The sequence below is a fragment of the Apteryx mantelli genome, unplaced genomic scaffold (genome assembly GCF_036417845.1).
Source record: "Apteryx mantelli isolate bAptMan1 unplaced genomic scaffold, bAptMan1.hap1 HAP1_SCAFFOLD_34, whole genome shotgun sequence".
Lineage (NCBI taxonomy): Eukaryota > Metazoa > Chordata > Aves > Apterygiformes > Apterygidae > Apteryx > Apteryx mantelli.
The window spans coordinates 4,561,459-4,579,973 of NW_027118693.1; the positions used below are offsets into that span (position 1 = coordinate 4,561,459).

Below are 18,515 nucleotides of genomic sequence, written 5' to 3' on the forward strand. Positions count from 1 at the left end.
GCTCTCCATCCTAATCCTGTATGCTGATGGCAGTTGGGACACTGACAGAACTGTAGTGAGCACATGGAGCCCAACATCCACAAGAAAAAGAGCCTACTTCAAGGACTACACGATGTAAAGTCTGAAGAATCAGTGTGGGACACCCCCTGGCAGTGACTGTCATCATGGCTGTCAAATTAAGGACTATGGGGAAAAATACATTATGCTCCTGGTCCTCTGGGCTGATCACTTTTGTGTGCATACAGGTTATAATTTACTGTATGTATGTATATTTGCTATGATTTAGTTGCTTGTACATCTTAGCTGTTTAGTTAGGCTAATACCAGAAAGGCAAGTCTGAACCTTGTCCGCACACTGGTGGCACCAGTACCACATCTCTGTCAGTCAAGGGGTGGAGTGTAGTGAGAAGACCTGCGGAAGACCTGACGAGGAGTCAGTGACTGGCAGAGTAGGTGGTAGCAGGCCCAGCGTGTGAAACTGCACACTGCCCAAATTCCCATCGGGGCCAGGCATGCACATTCCATTTTGTCAACAACTTCTAGCTGCTTCCCGCACAGTAATTTCTCAAGATTAGCACAGCTGAGATAAGGAAATAGTTCTAGGAGATTTAAGGGGCCCTTATGAACAAGTCGAGTCCCACTCATGCGTCCCACCTGTGCGTCCTGCCTGTGCATCCGACTCGTACCTCCAGCAGCTTCCTGCCGGCGACCCCTCCTCGTGGTTCCTGGGTCTCCCTGTGCAGCCTGGAGCGCAAGTCCTTTATTAAATCTGTCCTGTTTAACTCCTTATGAACCTTGAGTGTCTCTCTCTGCTGGTATCCGACCTTCTTTTGGCCGCCTTGCAGTCACAGCATCTGATGACTTACAAGAGACCTGTGCCATTCCGGAGCAGCAGCTGGAGGGCAGGCAGGATCCCTGAAACACCTCCGATGGTGCTAAATGTCAATGGGGAGGCAACTGAAACTGGCGTTCCCATTGCAGACTTGTGGGGAGGTGCATCGAAATCTATGCTAGTCTCGAACCCACCTAAGGTGTCTGCACTCCCACCACAGTGATCATGGAGAACTAGTCAGTGCGGTCAGTGGAGACTGGGGTGCAATTCCCACATCGAAGCAGACATTTGTTCAGAGGAATGTAGAAACTACTTACAACTGAATGAGACCTGCCTTTATCATGAATGAATCTTAAATGCCTACCAGCAACTGAGTTGTCACATACGGTCATCTAGAGATGCTCGTTCAAGGCTTCTTTTCAGTATTTCCGACTGTGTAAAGCTTTATCTCCATCTGCCTGCTACAGGGAATTTTCAACAGAAACAGCCTGATGAGAATTCATGGTTTGGCTCATTTAAACCGTGGAGAATTGTAATGATGGAGGATCCGATTCTTCTTTTTATCTCCAAACATGTGCTCAGACTGCCCCCGCACAGCTGGATCTACCCGGCAGCTCACAAGGAAATGGCTTCCTCCCTCTGCTAAATGAGTAGAAGGGATTCGGGATGGTTCTGAAAGCTCACTTTTCTCCTTGTTTCTCTTGGCAAACAGAAATGGGGAATTTTGGAAAGTTCCATTAAAAAAAGAAAACTCTTTAAAAATATCATTGTAGAGAAATTCTTTTTTTTTTTTTGAAAAAAACATACCAAACCAAACAGTGAAAAAAACCTTTCAATTTCCAAGTTTACAGATAAACATACAGAAGTGAAATGAGGAAAACCTAACTTTTACTCATTCCAACTATTTTCCCACAGGGGAAAATCAACTCTTTGTTGCTGGAAGACAGAAAGTGGGAATAAGAATTCATGTTTATTTTTTTGTACAAAGTGAAAAAAAAATTCTCAGGATGAACTGGTGTTAAGTGACGCTGGTTGTTACACACAGGTAGATTGGGTTGGGTTTATGCAACAACTTAGCGACTTCATTAGGTTTCAACTCACCAAATTCTACTCATCAAAAAGATAAATGTCTTAAGCTGAACTGGTCACCCTAGAAAGGCCTTTTCCTTCTCGCTGACAGTATAGGAGCCCTGGATAACCTGTTCAGCTACAGTGATAGCTACTTGAAGTGAAGTGAATGTTTTCAAATCTGGTGAAAAGAGATTTCAAGTGAAGTGAAAACATTCACTGGATGACATCAGGGTATCAGGTATGTGAACAGCTGTTGACAAACCATCTCGAGCCATTAATTTCAGAAGCAAATCATCCTGTTTCCAGCAGGGATGAAATGGAGAAAAGTGTCTTTGATCATCATAGAGTTATGGTTTTCTTCATAATTCAGCAGTCTCCAGAATGCTTTCACTCTGCTTCATGATAACAGCTTTCCAGCTAAGATGATTATCAATTAAGTAGCTTTCTATGTGTATACATTCATGAACGCAAGCATATACACTCCCAGACCACTAGCCCAAACTGTGCAATTACACCTACTGCATAAGTTGGAACAAAGAAGTCAAACATATTATGATCAGGATCAGCCTGAAAAATGTTTTCCTCAATCCTCAAAATTGTTCCTACATATGTATGAAACTTTTGTCATGTTTTCTAAATAGCAATGAATAGTGGCATATTCCAAGGGAGAGAGATGGAGTGAAGACAGGAAAGCATTCAATTTTTTCTTACTTCTTCTTTTGACTAGAAGGACCACAGTTAAAGCCTAAAATGTTCTGTTCTTCCTCTCTGCTTATGGTGAGTAATTTTAAAGTGTCATCACCTTAACCCTGGGCATCCCAAAGACATACACAGTAGCCTATGAAGCACTCTCTGAGCCTATGAGGTGGAAGATAGGACAGCAGGCCAGAGGTTTTTCTCTACAAGGTAGATAAGGCTGCTATGCAATGGTGCTAGCTTGATCCAGAGAACAGCTGGACGTTTTGGATAGGATTCAGCCTAATGCAGGTGCCTTGTACCATTTCTGTACCGCAGGGTGTTGCACCCAAAAGAGCATGGGACTCTGTGGAACCTGCACGCAATCTGCCAGCCTCATGCAGATACCTCGAAGAAGCCAGGGAATCTCAAACAGCATAAAGCATTTCTGTGTGCAATGCAATCTTACCTCAATAAAATATATTGCTGCTTCTCTCTTACGAGTGAAGTGCATCACTCCTCACTCATCCGCGACATCAGTGCTGTCCCTAATTAATAATAACCCTCAACTAAATGTTATTACCTGGTTGCAGCATCGTATGGAATGGTTATCTCCTCTCGGTATAACCCCGCTCAACATTAGTTGGGCAGTCTGAGCAAATTTTGAAGGGCAGGATTTACGTTATCGACCTTTGGGTGTTTACCACATGGGTGTCAACCTGGGAGGGAGGCGCCTAAGCTCTGATGACAGTCCTGGATGGACTTAGGTGGGCTTTTGTTTTCTAAGCACAGGTGTCTATTGTTGTTGGAGATTCCCCAAATATTCCCCTGGTCTTCAGCTAGGTGTTCCAGAACAGCGTGGGTCTCCCAAGGCCCAGCATCATCTCTGTCAGCTCCATTTGATATCTCAGGTGTCCCAGGGCATCTCCAATGGCAACAGACATCTGTGGCCAAATGAATCATGCCCTTTAATGATAAGTGGACACCTACATTTTAGGTTTATTACTTTTGAACTAAGCCTCTGTTCAGAGCCTTGCTGGAGGCTTTTCAAGAGTCACAGAATCACAGAATCATAAAATAGTTAAAGCTGGAAAGGACCTCCGGAGATCATCTGGTCCAACCCCCCCCCTACTCAAAGCAATGTCAGCTAGAGCAGGTTGCTCAGAACATTGTCCAGTTGGGTGTTGAATATCTCCAAAGATGGAGACTCCACAACCTCTCTGGGAATCCTGTTCCAATGTTCAGCCACCCACATAGTAAAGAAGTGCTTTCTTGTGTTCAAGTGGAATTTCCTGTGCTTCAGTCTGTGCTCATTGCCTCTTGTCACTGCTCCTGTCACTGGGCACCACTGGGAAGGGTCTGGCTCTGTCTTCTTTGCACCTTCTTTATTCTTTACAGATACTTATAAACATGGATACGATTGCCTCTGAGCCTTCTCTTCTCCAAGCTAAAGAGTCCCAGCTCTCTCAGCCTCTCCTTGTATGTCAGATGCTCCAGAACCTTAACCATCTTTGTGGCCATTCTCGGGACTTGCTCCAATATGCCCACGTCTCTCTTGTAGTGGGGAGCCCAGAACTGGACACAGCACTCCAGGCGTGGTCTCATCAGTGCTGAGTAGAGGGGAAGGGTCACCTCCCTGGACTTGCTGGAGATGCTCTTCCTAATGCAGCCCAGGATGCTGTCGGTGTTCTGTTAGTGCACCTAACAGAGGCAGGCAACAGACACAGCAGCTTGCGCAGCAGTTTGTGCAGCAGGGCACAGAGAAGGGGACCATCACCTTTGCCCAGAACAGGATACACACCCTCAGCTACGGTAGCGATGTGCCACAGGGCACAGTGCCCCGTAGCCTTTGGAGCAACTGACCCTGCAACGTCAGAGGCTTTGATGTAGACGGAGCTCCAGGAGGAGGATGCAGCTCAGCAGGTCTTGGGCTGCAGGGAGTGCCTGGGGCCTCTTGCTGAGGCTTGAGCAGTGAGAGACGGTTTTCTAGCCTGCAGGAGATGTGTGCTCGTTGAGGGGCTGTGCTGCCAAGCTAAGGAGTTGTGGGAGGAGGTCAGCAGCCTGGGCAGCATCAGAGATGATGAGTTTATGGATACTGTCAGCTGTTTCATTGCAAGAAAACAGTGTGTTCTGAGCACATACCTGTGAGTCTTCCAGCGGAGTCAACTTCAAACCCTCCGTGAATTCAGGCCAAGTCCGTGAGCTCCTACACACTTGCTGACTAAGTCCGTTAATGCCTCCTTGACCTTCTGGTTCCTAAGGCTGAATATGAAAGGATTCAGCATCGGAGTGAAGGCAGTGGTGAGCAGAGATGCTACTTTGTTTAGGTTCATGGAGTTGGTTTGAGAGGGACGGACATAAATAAAGACTGAGGTGCCATAGCCGATAGTGACCACAGTAAAATGAGAGGCACAGGTGGAAAAAGCCTTCTGCTTGCCTGTGGCAGAAGGGGTGCGGATAATGGCACAGATGATATAGAAGTAGGAGAAGACAGTCAGCAGCAGGGAACCTAGCAGAATGGGCAGTGAAATGATGAAATCAATAAACTCCAGCAGCCGGATGTCAGCACAAGCCAGGTGCAGCAGAGGGGCACTATCACAGAAGAAATGGTTGATGGTGTTGGGACCACAGAATGGCAGCTGAAGCTTCATCACTGTGGGGACCAAAATGGAGAAAAATCCACACAGCCAGGATGCCACTACCAGCCATATACAGACCTTCTTTCTCATGATGTTGCTATAGTGCAGTGGGGAGCATACGGCCACATAACGGTCGTAGGACATGACAGCGAGCAGGACATACTCTGTGGTGCCCAGAAGGAAATAAAAGTAGCTCTGAGCCAGGCAACCATAAAAAGAAATTGTCTTCCTCTCCGAGAGGAAGTTTTCCATCATTTTGGGCACCACAGTCACAGTGATGAGAATTTCAATGATGGAAAGGTTGCGAAGGAAAAAGTACATGGGTGATTGTAAACGGTAGTCAGAGCAGGTTAACACGATGATAACAGAGTTTCCAACCACTGTCACCAGAAAGACAATGAAGAACAACATGAACAAGGTGACTTGTACTTTAAAGGGGTTCAGGAAGCCAATGAGGATGAATTCTGTCACATGTGTCCTGTTTCCAAAGTATGTATCTGTCATGCTCCTAATTTTCAAGGAAGGAGAAGAAAATAAGGGAGCTGGTGCATTTTAGGAGGTGCTGAAAAGTCAACTCTGAATTGCAGTGGAGAACACTGTTTTGAAGGAGTAAATAACTTATGATAATAAGAGGGTGGAACAGTAAGATGTGAGTGGAGAAGACTGAAGAGGATGCTGAAGATAGGAACACAGGGAGACAAAAAAGAAGAGCCTGGGAATCCCTTGCCTTAACTTAGATGCCCCAAGTTAGATGTCATCCTAGACTTTACCCTCAGTGGAGGGAAAGTGGGACTTCCTGACAAGCGTTCAGGTTATCTTAAAAGAGGTGACTAAGACCAGTCAGATGAACCCTCCTAACTTTTAAATGGGCAAAGCTGGGTGAACAGAATGCCACCCTAACCTAAATCCCAGGGTCTAGTCAGGATCAGAACCTCCTGCACTCAACTCAGATCTAGCATGAATCAGAGGTAGCTAATAAAGTAAAAAAGCATTGCCAAAACACAAATAGATTTGCATCCATTTTTGATCCAAAAATAAGGGACAAATCCAGGCTTATGGAGAAGCAAGTTACATTCAGGAACAGCTGCTTCCCAGAGAGAAGTACCAGAAAACAGCAGTATCCCTTCATGGGGACCATCAGAAATACTTACTTTTCAGTTACCGGATTTTTCCAGACACCATCTCCAACGTCTCTGTGCTGGCTTCATTTTACTTTCACAAATGAGAGCGGTGTCCTAGTGAGAGAGCTCACCTCCACATCTTAGGAACACCTGAGAAAAGAATTCATCGGTGGGAGTCATTGCTTGTGGGTCACTGTAATCCCTTTAACTTGCACTGAGTATCTTTCCTTTTCTCTGTACCACTACTATGTGGACATTTGAGGGAAATCTTCAAAGACAGGGACACCAGCAAACCTCTGAGAGCAAGCAATCTAATCTCTTCATCACCCTGCTGATGGCAATTTCAGTCTTCACCTATTTCCCCATTCACAGACATCATAAATATGTGGCAAAAAGTGCAAATGACCCTTTAAGATAAACCAGCTCAAAAAGGTAGCAAATTCAAGCAGTTCAATAACCACAGAGTCAGCAAGAGTTTTGCCTATCAGTCTCCTTGTTCAACGCAGAGCAAGGAAGTTTAGCTGTGCAGGTGGCAGCCAGGCGTTTCTATGGCTTGCTGAATGTATTTGCAGACAAACTGATGAGCATGTTGCACAGCCTGGTCCTGAGAGGATAACCACTGGCATTTCTCTTGGGGAAGGAGAGTAAAGTTTGCAAAGTTTTATTAGCAGAAATACCCAAGGGCAAGCAGCCACAAATTGAATAGTATTGGGTGTGCTCTAGCAGTTAGGCAACTGGAAGTAAAACTCAGCATGTTTTGGTGCACTGGAAGAATTAGTAGCAGAATCCATTTGAATTCATTATAGACTGGTGACAACCAGTTGTGAGGAAGATGGTAGAGAAGTAAGATGAGGATAAATTTGCTGATGGACAAATTGTCACATGTCAGAAGATGCTTCTGCCCAACAGCAAAAGGCCGAGAAGGAGGAAAATAGCTGACATTAGAACAAAGGAAATTTGGTACAGGAGTATAACATGATTTTGCAGTGTCAGGGGTTCCTGGTCTTTTAGGGTCAAAACCTCCCCAGCTTCTCCATGTTTTCTAAAGACCTCACAAATTCAGGAACTATTTAGTGATAACTCAAGCATTCATACTTGCACTTGAATCACAATTCTATCCTCACTGTTGGACTCTAGCCAGGAACAAGCCAGAGGCCTTTCAGGCAGGAAGACTTGGGAAACATGAGGGCCTGGTTCACTCATGACCTCTACAGGCGGTGGGGAAACCAATTGCTCAGCCCACTCAGCTCTACAGGCTAGATTTCCGAACTGTAGTGATTAAAACAGGTAGTGTAGATAATGCTGCATAGATCACCTGTGATGGCATGAAGAAATACTTTGTGATTCATCTCACCTGTAGGGTAGGTTCACAGGCAGTGCTTTAAGATCATCTGCTGTGGGACTTGTGTCACCTAACTTGAGAAGAACAGTTCGACTGTCTGAACCCAGGTGCCCACTTGCACTGGAGATGATTTGGAGCATCCCACTCGGCTTCCAGGTAGCGCGTCACACTGGCACAGGATTCCCGTAGCTTCTGTGTCATTTCTGACAGCTTTAGAGATGTCTCCAGTACCCTGAGGCATTGCCTAGAGGTGTCTAGAACAGACTCAGACATCTATGCCTGGGCACCTGGCTCACACCCAGAACTTCCCTCAATAATTCGTGGACACAAGACCCTTCCGAAGGAAAAGTATTCCATCCTCGTGTCTGTGCCCAGAACTGATGGATGGGTCACTTCCGAATTATGACAGTTTCTTCTGCTACCATGAGAGAGATACCAAAAGACTTGCTTAGATGATATCACATCTGCCCTCTCAAAGCGTTTAGCCCCTTGGCTTCTCCTGGGGTCTGGGGCCTCCATGGTCTCCACTAAGCGCATAATGGCTCAGTCCCAAGTTTCTCTTGGAGTGAACTGGTTTGTTCCATCCAAGAAGAAAACCTTGGGGCAGCTGTGGGTAAAGTGTACTCCACTTATGAAGTGGGTGCCTTCACACTACTAAATGCAACACTGCTGCACGCTGCAGAGAGCAATCTCTACCCTCTAAGTCAAGTAGTGCAGACCAACAGGAGCCAGCGCTGAGGCCAGCCCCCCTCCAGAGCAGACTGGCTGCGCCCACACTACAGAGCAGTAGTGCTCTGGGTCCTCCCTGGGACCGCTGTACTGACTGTTTGGCCCTAGGATATAGTCATGCTTGTGTGTGTGTGTGTGTGTGTGTGTGTGTGTGTGTTGCCATTCAGAATGTCTTAGCAGTCTAATCCGAGAATCATTACCAGTCCAGATCTAACTATTACAGACAGAGAAATATAATACAGAAATAATACCAATACAGTTAAAACTGTTAGATGCACACTTTTCAGTTCCTACCACTTTTCCTGGTGTTACGTTCACCCTTCCCCTGCTACCCTGAGTCCTAAGGTTGGCAGTTTCACTCTGGTGCTGTTGGTGGGTTGTTGCGGTGAGTTGTCAGCGTCTGGAGTCCTTCACCGAGAGGAAGATGATGTTCAGGTTGGTGCTTTCTTCTTCCTCGCTCTAGTATCCACTTGGGGTCATTTACACGTGTTTGCTAACACACTTTTTACACCTTGCTCTTTCTTCATTGCTCTCTCTCTCCACGTTATCTCTGAAAGTACCACATACGGTACCTTCTACTTATGTTCGATACTGTTGCTTTGTTCTCCTTGTTACCCTAAAACCAGTTTTGTCCTGCTCCAGGTGTGCGTTTCTTACACCAACCACTGGTGAGTGGTCTGTAGCTGCGGGGTCTCCAGCGCCAAGCTGTGCCCCGTCTCTTGCCATCCCATGCCGGTACTCCTCTACACCGCATCCTGTGTCTGCACTTCTCAAGGCTTCTGCTATTGCACCCGGCCTGCATTTCTCTCTACTGCATCATTATGTGGGAGTTGCAAATATCTCATTCCACACAGAACAACTGCTTGTTATTGCTGTAAGAACTGAAGTAAGCTAAAACTTTTCTTTTAAAAAGCTGCAGGCAGGTCAAGAAAAGTTCGGGCAGAGCAGGCCTGAGAAGCTGCAGTCCTGAGGCCTTGCAAACTCAGTACAAAAACTCAAACTCATATTACATGGCTATAGGGTAAGAAAGGACCTAAATGGCTTGACAGTGAAAAATTACCTTCTCTACATCACCATCTAATGAGGCCCGACCAAAAGAAACTTGTCTGGGTTGCACAGGCCCCATGTGTGACCCAATACAGACGTTGCTGGGTTTTTGTGATCTGTAAATTTCTGCTACATTTTTAAAAGGCTTTGACATAGCAGGACACAGAAGGCAGTGGCAAAGTATTCACACAATCTTTAGAATCTAATTTAATGGAAAAAGAAAATCCCCATCTTTCCCTTTCTTTCGCGCTGACTTTCCACTAACACAGGTAAAGTTGGAAATATATTTCCCTCAATGAATTCCAACAAATGAACAATAACATTTTCTTTTGCAATTCATTCATCAGTTCCTACTAATAAGTAGTATGAATAATTGGTCACAAAGTAAATTAAGAGAATCCGAAAAATAAAGCATTTTGAAGATGATGAAGTTCCAGTAAGCTAGCTGCACTTTTTTTTTTTAATTCATATTCATTAGAAGTCTGACAGTCTCCTTGATAATACAGTTGTATCAAGAAATGCTTCCTGAACTGTTTGGCCAGAAGGGGTTTCTTTCTTGAACTCAGCCGTGGTTCTTCAGAAGGAACCTGGGTTATGAGGGCCGTTTGATGATTCTCTTACTTGTTCATTTGCATACAGTTGTCTCTTTACCCTGACACCTTAGCCCACTTCAGCTCATCTCACCTCTCCTCCAGCTTCTCCTAAAATAGACACCAAAAATTGGCTAGAGGAACTGCCTACAGACACATGTATTTCTGTATGTTAACTACAAAGCAGGTCAGAGCTACTTGCTCAAGCGCAAAGGTCTGCACTGTAGGCAGCTCAAGGCAGGCAAGGCATGTCAGCCCAAAAAGGCAAAGTCCAAATCAATGCTGTAATGTACCTCCACGAAACAGAAGGTGGCTGGAGGGCAGTGTCTCAGCTCTATAGATCCTTGAGATTTTGGGAAACTCCCTCATCGGAAGCAATTTTGGGCATGTCTAGCCAAAGGCAGAGAAGTTCCAAGATTTCAAGGCTCTCAAGAAGATTTTTCTTCAACAGCTAGATTTTAAAATGCCCCTTTGGAAATGGACCCTGACCGATTTTAGTTATTTGCAGTAGAGTGAAGTGATTTACGCCCTGTGACTGCCAATTTTTCTCCTATGACTGCAAAGGAAATATGGATTAGGAGTTCAAGTGAAAATGCCCGGACTGTAATTTCATCTGCAATGAGGCAAAATTAATCTCAAGCTTTGATTTGTCCTAGCTCTTTCCTAAATAATTTTGAAAGGTGACTTTAAGACATTGCAGACTTACTCGCATAGACAGACTACTGTTTGGTCTCGTTCCTTGTGTGGCTTTTATCACTCAGACAAGCAGATAAATAGAACAGTGATGAGTGGATAACTGTCGTTGCTCAATAGGGGTTGTCTGTATCTTGTAGTGAAGCATCTGAAGTGGGATTCATCTGTGCAGAATTAGTTATCTACGCTTTGAATGTCACCATCTGAGCCAGTCAGCTAGGGTGAGATTCCTCTTGTAAGTTATCCAAGGTAAGTTGTGTACTTTAGGAGCTAATCAGTTGGTCTTCAGACTCCACAGACTGCATGGACTAAGACGCTGATTCAGTTGCCCGCACACAGGCATCAGGTAATACTTGCAATGTCCTCGGTGCTTTGAAAAACCTGGATAGGCGCAATAGCTATGACACAGGACCAATAGAAGATCTGTCCTCTCTGTAGAGTGGTGGCTGGATGCCAAACAGGACACCAAACAGCATCTCCAGTTGCACTGGAAGCCCATGTGTGCAACGCTGGGTCGAATCCTACACCTCCCTTGATTCTGAGAGGACTTGAGAGAAATTGCTCAGCTTTAGACACCCAGATTCAACACACCCAGGGAGTACTTCTTCAATCTCAATATTTGTGTTTAATTCCATCTGAGATTCCCTGCACAGTAACATGCCTGGCTTCTGGGTGACACTCTGGAAGAGCATGCATGTTTGCTAGATTCTCTGTCATAACTGCTAGCCACACAAAACTTCTTGGATACCCTAGAAGATTTCATATGGCACTAGGCTCCTCTGTTTAGCACCTGAATTGTTGCCCTCAAGCAAGGTGAGGTGATCTCCTTCCTAGACTTCCTTTATAGCCGTTGAATGTGCATCTCCTTGGTTTGCTCAAGGAACCTGTGTCCCCAGGGCTTCCCTCTGAAAATCATCGCACCATTGAAATAGTGGTTGGAAGGGACCTCCAGATGTCTCTAGCCCAACCTCCCACCCTCTCTGGGTGACTGGCTCCAGTGCTTCATAAGCCTCCTAATTAATAACTCGTTTTTTCCTGAGGTCCTCTCTGAACCTTCCAAGCTGCAGCTTGTGGCCATTGCCCCTTACTGTTGTGTATGCCAGTACCAAGACGATTTGGGGCCTGTCATCTTTGTGACTGGCACTCAACTATTGCTAACTTGATGTGAGGCTTGTTTATCTAAATCTCCCAGGATTATTATTTTTTTTTCAAAGTGAAGCCTCTGAAGGGTAAATTCTTAGAAAGGACCCAATTACTTTTCTTTCTGGCATTTCTCAGACCACCTATCAAGTACTAGTGGTCCTTTGTGAAATGCACCTTCTTCATTACTAGTTAAAAAAAATCTTTTGCCTTTCTGCCACACACTGACTTTCTGGAACTCCTTCCCTAGGGGGTTTCGTATTTATTAATCGTTTTGCATGTTGAACAGTCTCATTCTGATAAGAATCGTCCACAGTTTATGCTGAGCAAGGAAATCATTGCTCAGTTGTCATTACACTGATTTCAGCTTAGCCAAGTCTGCAGGATATCCATCATTCTTCCAACAACTGGAGTGTGAATGTCTTCTTGTTCTAAGACTATGATTCCTATTGGTCAATGCAGCATGCACTTGTTTGCTTGTATACGTCCTGTTGGTGGCTGTGCAATAAGTAACTGAGCTACATAGCTGTCCCTCTGGTCTTATGACATAGAGCAGGAATGTAGAATCCTCTTTCTCTCTCTCTCTCCACAGTTTTCCTCTTGGTTGCCACAAGTGAGACTCTCATCAGGAAGTCAGACACAACTGTCTTCAGCAAGGCAGCAAAAAGAAATATATGGGGGCATCACTCATGCAGAAGGTAAGATCAAAGACACAGCTATAGGCACAATGGTATTGACACTGAATATGCTACTTATTGCCATTTGAGCATGAATGGATACAAAATTCAGGTGCAGAAAATGTCGGATGAGAGGAGTCTATCTTGTGTTCTGATTTGATGGTAATTTTGAATGACGGTTACAGAGAAATTGAGGCAGCTTTGCAACAAAGACCTGCCTATGTCACCTTTGTATATGAAACAAAGAGCAAAGGCGAAGCTTGGTGGCACCAGACTGTGATGGCTGTTTCACAAAGGTTGTCATCTTCCACTCCTCAACCGTCAATGGAGAGAGGAAGACTGCAATGGTCTGAATCACCTTTTAGGGATGGCTCCTCTTTTAGGGATGGCTTCCTCTCCTGTTTGATTAGACAGGCAGCTGGGATGGGATATATTGCCTCTCTAGAAAGGTTACTGCCAAAACAGACCAAATGTAGGCCTTTATTTTTGGACAAGACAAATAGATGAATGGCTCTTTAGGTGCTATTGATTGTACCCTGTAGGTGGGCATCTGCAGGCTTCGGTTGCTGACACATTGGGATCTCCAGCCATTGAAGACTTTAGCTTTATGGGGATGTCTGAGACATCACCAATGGCACTGGATGCCTATTTATGAGCAACTCAATCAAGCACCTTCAGTTGGGCATGATGAATCTCACTTCAAAAGACAGGTGGCTTAGGCTGAACCGGTCATTCCAGGACTCTTCTATAGTTGTGGAGGGCTAGGCAGCATCAAAAAAATGGTACTGGCTGACTAACTCAGAAAGAAACATTTCTATTGCAGATATTCAAGTTAGGTGGGATGAATTCGACCCTGAATAGCTATGTGTCGGGACTTAACTTCTCTTTAAAATCAGGATGTCCAAAACTTACTAGATGTCATCTGAGAAAATATTCAAAACTCTACATTACTCTGGTGTTCTTTCCCATGACGGAGACTGCACAGAGATGGAGAATGGCACATCTGTGACAGAGTTCATCTTAGCGGGATTTCCTAATGTCCATGAGGTGGAGATCCTCCTCTTGGTTGTGTTCCTGCTTATTTATTTAGTGACTGTCTTGGGAAACACTCTTATCATTGTCCTGGTATACACTGATGGCCATCTCCATTCTCCCATGTATTACTTCCTCAGTTATCTGTCTTTCAGAGAGATCTCCATGACTTCCTCTGTGGTTCCTAAAATGCTGGCAAACTTCCTGTCAGAGAAGAAAACCATTTCCTTTGATGGCTGCTTTAGCCAGCTCTTCTTCTCTTTCCTCATGGGCACAACTGAGTCCATCCTCTTTGCTGTCACGTCCTACGACACATATGTGGCTGTATGCAACCCACTAAGGCATCCCAGCATCATGACAAGCAAGGTATGCAGTACACTTGTTTTGGGCTGCTGGGCAGGTGCCTTTGTCATGATTCTGTCGTCTCTGGTTCTGGCAGCCCGGCTGCCATACTGTGGTGCCAATGTAATCGACCACTACTTCTGTGACAGTGCACCATTATTACACCTTGCTTGTGCTGACATCCAGCTTATTGAGTGGATTGATTTTATGGTGTTCTGGGTCCTGCTCCTTGGCTCTTTGGCACTGACTGTACTCTCCTATGCCTACATTAATTCTGCCATATTCCGGATGCCATCAGCACAGGGCAGGCAGAAAGCATTTGCAACTTGTGCTTCTCATTTCACTGTTGTTTCCTTGGGTTTTGGCATCTCCATCTTTGTCTATGCCAGGCCTTCCCACATGACCTCTGTGCATCTCAACAAAAGACTCCCTGCTGTCTCCAGTATTGTGGCGCCTCTTGTAAACCCATTCATATTTAGCCTGAGGAATGAGCAAATGAAAGAGGCCTTGAAAAATGCTTTGCACAAAGGCCTGGTGATGACTAAGAGGGCAGGAAAGCCACGAGCATCATCATGGCTGGTACTTAGTCTTGAAAAATCTGAGCAGGACTTTTCTGTTCACAGGGATAAACTAGCCAGCTTAGATGAGACTCCTTGGATGAGATTCAGTGGTGCTTAGAGTATGATTCAGGTAAGCGGCCAGGTGGTATCTATGTGAGGATGAGGTGAAGCATTCTCTCAGCTCCATTCTCTGTACTGGTAAGGGGCTAAATGCAGCCAGAGTCACGTGGGGCTACTGCCATTTGAGATGCCACAGAACATCCTAGCTGACCTCCGGCAGCCCTTCTAGGAAGGAACAAGTGTCCCAAAGGCCCCTTGTCACAACTGCCAAGATGTCTTGGGCTCCTTAGGGCATCTCAAATAGCAGAAGACACCTGTGTGTGGACAACTGAATCCAGTTCTCTAAAGAACTGGGGTGTTTAGGATTCATCTCACCTGACTTTAGTGACTGCAATGGATATATATATATATATATATATGTATATATATATATATGTATTTGAGCTTACCACGAGCTATTGCTAGAGTGAGTGGAAGGAAAGATATTTCCACACAGCCGTTCAGCTCAGCATGGGATAGGTATGTTGACCTGGCCTTTGGAAGTGGTGAATTCTGTCTGTGGACTGTAGACTCAGCCTGGCTGAGTCTCCTGCACACATCAGGTGTGTCTTAGGCTACACTGCTGCTTTTGTGACGTCTTCCAGGGGCTGAATCAGAGTTCCTGATCGAGTGATGCTGACTGGTTTGCATCCATTCTGTGTGCAGAGTGTGAATTCTGGCATCTTCTTGTCTGCCCCCTGATTTTCCCATGAAGGGAACTAATTGGCTCACTCCAGAGAAGGTGCAAGCTAAGGGACCCTGGGGAGAAGCATGAAGTGAAACACATCATCAACATGGAAGCATCATGAAGTTGCCTAAATCTATTAGATTTGACCCCCTCCTAAAGTTGCTTTTTTTCCCCCCCCTTTTTTCCCATCAGTTAAATGTTATGATTTGGTTTATGATGTGAACTATATGAATTGTCTCTGTGAAAGTAGCTGTGGATTGGGCTTTCTTAAGTGTGCAGGTGATTGGTGAGTTTAAAAAACAAAGTAGAATAATTTGCCTTCACAGTACCTTGTAGCACTGGAAGAAACAGATTGGTTGGGCTTTATATATTAAAGTATTTTTGCAATTTTTATATATAGAGAGAGATAAGGTAATTAACAACCCTCTTGCCCTTCTCCCACTTTTTTTTTTTTTTCCCAAACCTCTTGGGAAAGCTTTAACTGAAAGAGGAATGTAAGATTTCAAAGAGATGATTCATTATTACATTTCTCCAAATGTCTGTGTTGTCGTTGAAAATAAAGGCTATGGTTTCCTCAGAATGCTGCATCATTATTTATTAAGTGCTCATATTGTATCTTTAGTGTCATAACTGTATTATTACTTGGGAGATTCCAGTGTTCAAACACAGCATGCTTGGAATGTGGTGTCCCACATGAAACACAAAGTTGCTGAGGACAAAAAGTCTGTTGAAACAAAATAAGAGTCAGTTACTTCATTGATCTTTTTCTTTTTTGTGTGTGTTCAGCCCTTCTGGCAAAATAAAAAGGTTCCTAGCAATTTCTGTCCTTGAAAATGATCAGCTTTTTCCAAGAGCTCACAATTCCCCAAAGGTCTCGTTTTACTGATTTTTGCTGTTTTTGTTGAGAGATGGTCTGGTAAAATCAACCTGTGAAGACCTTTATTTTCAGTCACTGCAAACTCCTACTTATTACTACCATCTATGCATTATTCCACCTTGCTTCTCTTGATGTTTTCTTCTTCTCTTCAGTTATCTCACTCTTTGTTCCTTGCCTTAACTTTAGCTCTGTCACCGTGCACCTGTAATGAGCAGATGCTTTGTACTTCATGGTGCATTAACACTGAAGAATGTTGCTTTTGGTATCAATTGGTGTACTCATCTTACTTAGTCACCTAATAGACAGCCATACGGCCTAAGGTGCTCTGCAGAAGCCCCAGGGAGGTGGAATCTCAGAGGGATCCTGACCCTAGGAACAGCATGACTCGTGCCCCAGTAGCTCTATCTCTCTCCACTGATTGCAGAGAGACTGGATGACCAGTTCAGGCTTGAAACTGTTTAAATTAGTTATATGAAAAAGCAGAAGATAAAGTGAAATGATTTTCATGTCTATCTTGTCTGAGGTGCAGGAAGAGGCAATTTTCCATGTTTAAGTAGCATTGACTTCTCTAAGACTTGGCCTCATAAACAAAAAGACTGCCTCTTACACACTTTGCCTTGCTAGAGTAAAGGAAGTAGTCATAAATCTGTCATTAAAATGTTAAGAACACAGGTGGAAATAAAGTTCATCAGACAATCCAGGAGATGCCAGTAGCCATGATAAAATCCGGTCTTTCAGAATGAATGGGTAACGTCAGGCTGCATGATTTGTTGATAGCTATTAGTTTTGCTAGATACAAACAGTAAATAAAATGAGTTTTTTTTTTTCTGAAATGTTCCTCAAAAAACCCAAGCAATTAACATCTGGATCAGATTCCATTATACTTATTTTACCCTTCTCATCTAAACCGTGGTCACTCTAGAGTCAAGTGGAGAGAGGTATGCTTCGCTAAATGGAGAGCCTTCCATTGCTAAGACACTGTCTAAACTGCCTGGATTCATCATCTTCTGCAGATGCCATTCTTTTTCCCCTGACTATGAAGGGGCAGCAGACAGTGACACTGATATGAACAGTTGCACTGCAGCAGTGGGATTCAGCTCCAGACAGCCAAGTCAAAGTGTCTGCAATGCAAGCGGTCTGAGCTCCTGTTAGATTCAGTAGTGATCTGGCCAACAGTGTCCCTGCAGTTTGCAGAGCAATTTTGCTGAACAAATGTAGGGAAATGGTTAGATGATGAAGCATGGGCATGTACTGCCGTTTTTTAATATTCTAGGCTATCTTAGATGTCTACATGGGGATGGAAGAAAAGACAGCAGACACTTCTGGCTCAGAACCAGGTGATTACATCTTCTTAGATGCTTCATAGGTGCCTATATTTAAGTAGTTGACCTCCATTGACTATAATGGAATCTTCTATGTGCCATGCACTGGTGCTCCACAAAGAATGAAAGTCTTGAGGTCCATTGAGCAGGCCCTAGAGCCATTCAGTAGCTTCATGTTCCCAGCCTGAGTCAGTGCCTTCTAGAGGGAAGAGATCTCAGTCCTCTTCCTTCACCTGCCCTCCAAGCCAGAACGACTGCTGTCTGTGACCTCTTTTCAAGCCATTCTTCTAAATTATTTTACAACTTCCCCTCCACAGAGCTTTTCCCTACTTTTTGGATCTACACATCCTTATCAACAGTAGGACTTCCTTGGCTTTGTATGTTCTGCTATTGGATGGCTTACCTTCTGGCATGTGCTCTTGCCTGGAGCTTTTGGGGATCTCACAGGAGATCATGCGTTTGGGGAAAGAGGTGATGATCTAGGGTGTAAGTTGAGAAGGCAGGAATAATTTTCCTTTTTTTCTTTTTTTTTTCCCCCATGCCTCAGTAACTGTGTCTGTTTGTTTGATCAAAGGGAGAGACTAGATGAATTTCTGCCCTGATGCTAGGGGAAAGGGGAAGAAGGAGTTTGTCTAGACTTCCGCTTCCACCTTGTGTGGAACAAGTCAAGGTGGAATGATTCTACAGAAGACTCAAGGAGCTCTCTGGACCAAGAAAAACAGAGCTAGGAGCACTCCCTTACCTAACTTGGGATGGCTACCATAGAGCTGTCTCTCCCTGAGCTTCCTTTGTAGTCAGTGAAGAGAAACAGCTACTGTTGGCTACAAGTCATGTGAGCTCACCTAGCCCGTTAGCTTAAGGTGAGGTGTATCCCTCTAGAAATGACTCTCAGAGTGTGAAGGCAGGCTAAGAAAGGAAGCTCCGTTGGATGGTACCTCTTGCAGGCATCCAGTGGTATTCCAGATGCCCTGGGCATGTGCATATCATGTAGAGGAAACCTGTGCCCTTCTGAACACCTACACCTATCAAGTCATAGAGCT

The 18,515-nt window shown here is 44.6% G+C and overlaps 2 protein-coding genes across 2 annotated transcripts; one reads left to right on the forward strand and one right to left on the reverse strand.

Annotated features, from left to right (window-relative positions):
• Positions 1-4,745: 4,745 nt before the first annotated feature.
• LOC136996351 (olfactory receptor 6M1-like) lies at positions 4,746-5,720 on the reverse strand. Its single transcript, XM_067317280.1, has one exon. It carries the CDS (start codon positions 5,718-5,720, stop codon positions 4,746-4,748), a length of 975 nt encoding a protein of 324 aa, XP_067173381.1.
• A 7,822-nt stretch (positions 5,721-13,542) lies between these two features.
• LOC106486434 (olfactory receptor 6M1-like) lies at positions 13,543-14,607 on the forward strand. Its single transcript, XM_013945019.2, has one exon. The coding sequence runs from the start codon at positions 13,543-13,545 to the stop codon at positions 14,605-14,607; it is 1,065 nt and encodes a 354-aa protein (XP_013800473.2).
• The last annotated feature ends 3,908 nt before the right edge of the window (positions 14,608-18,515 follow it).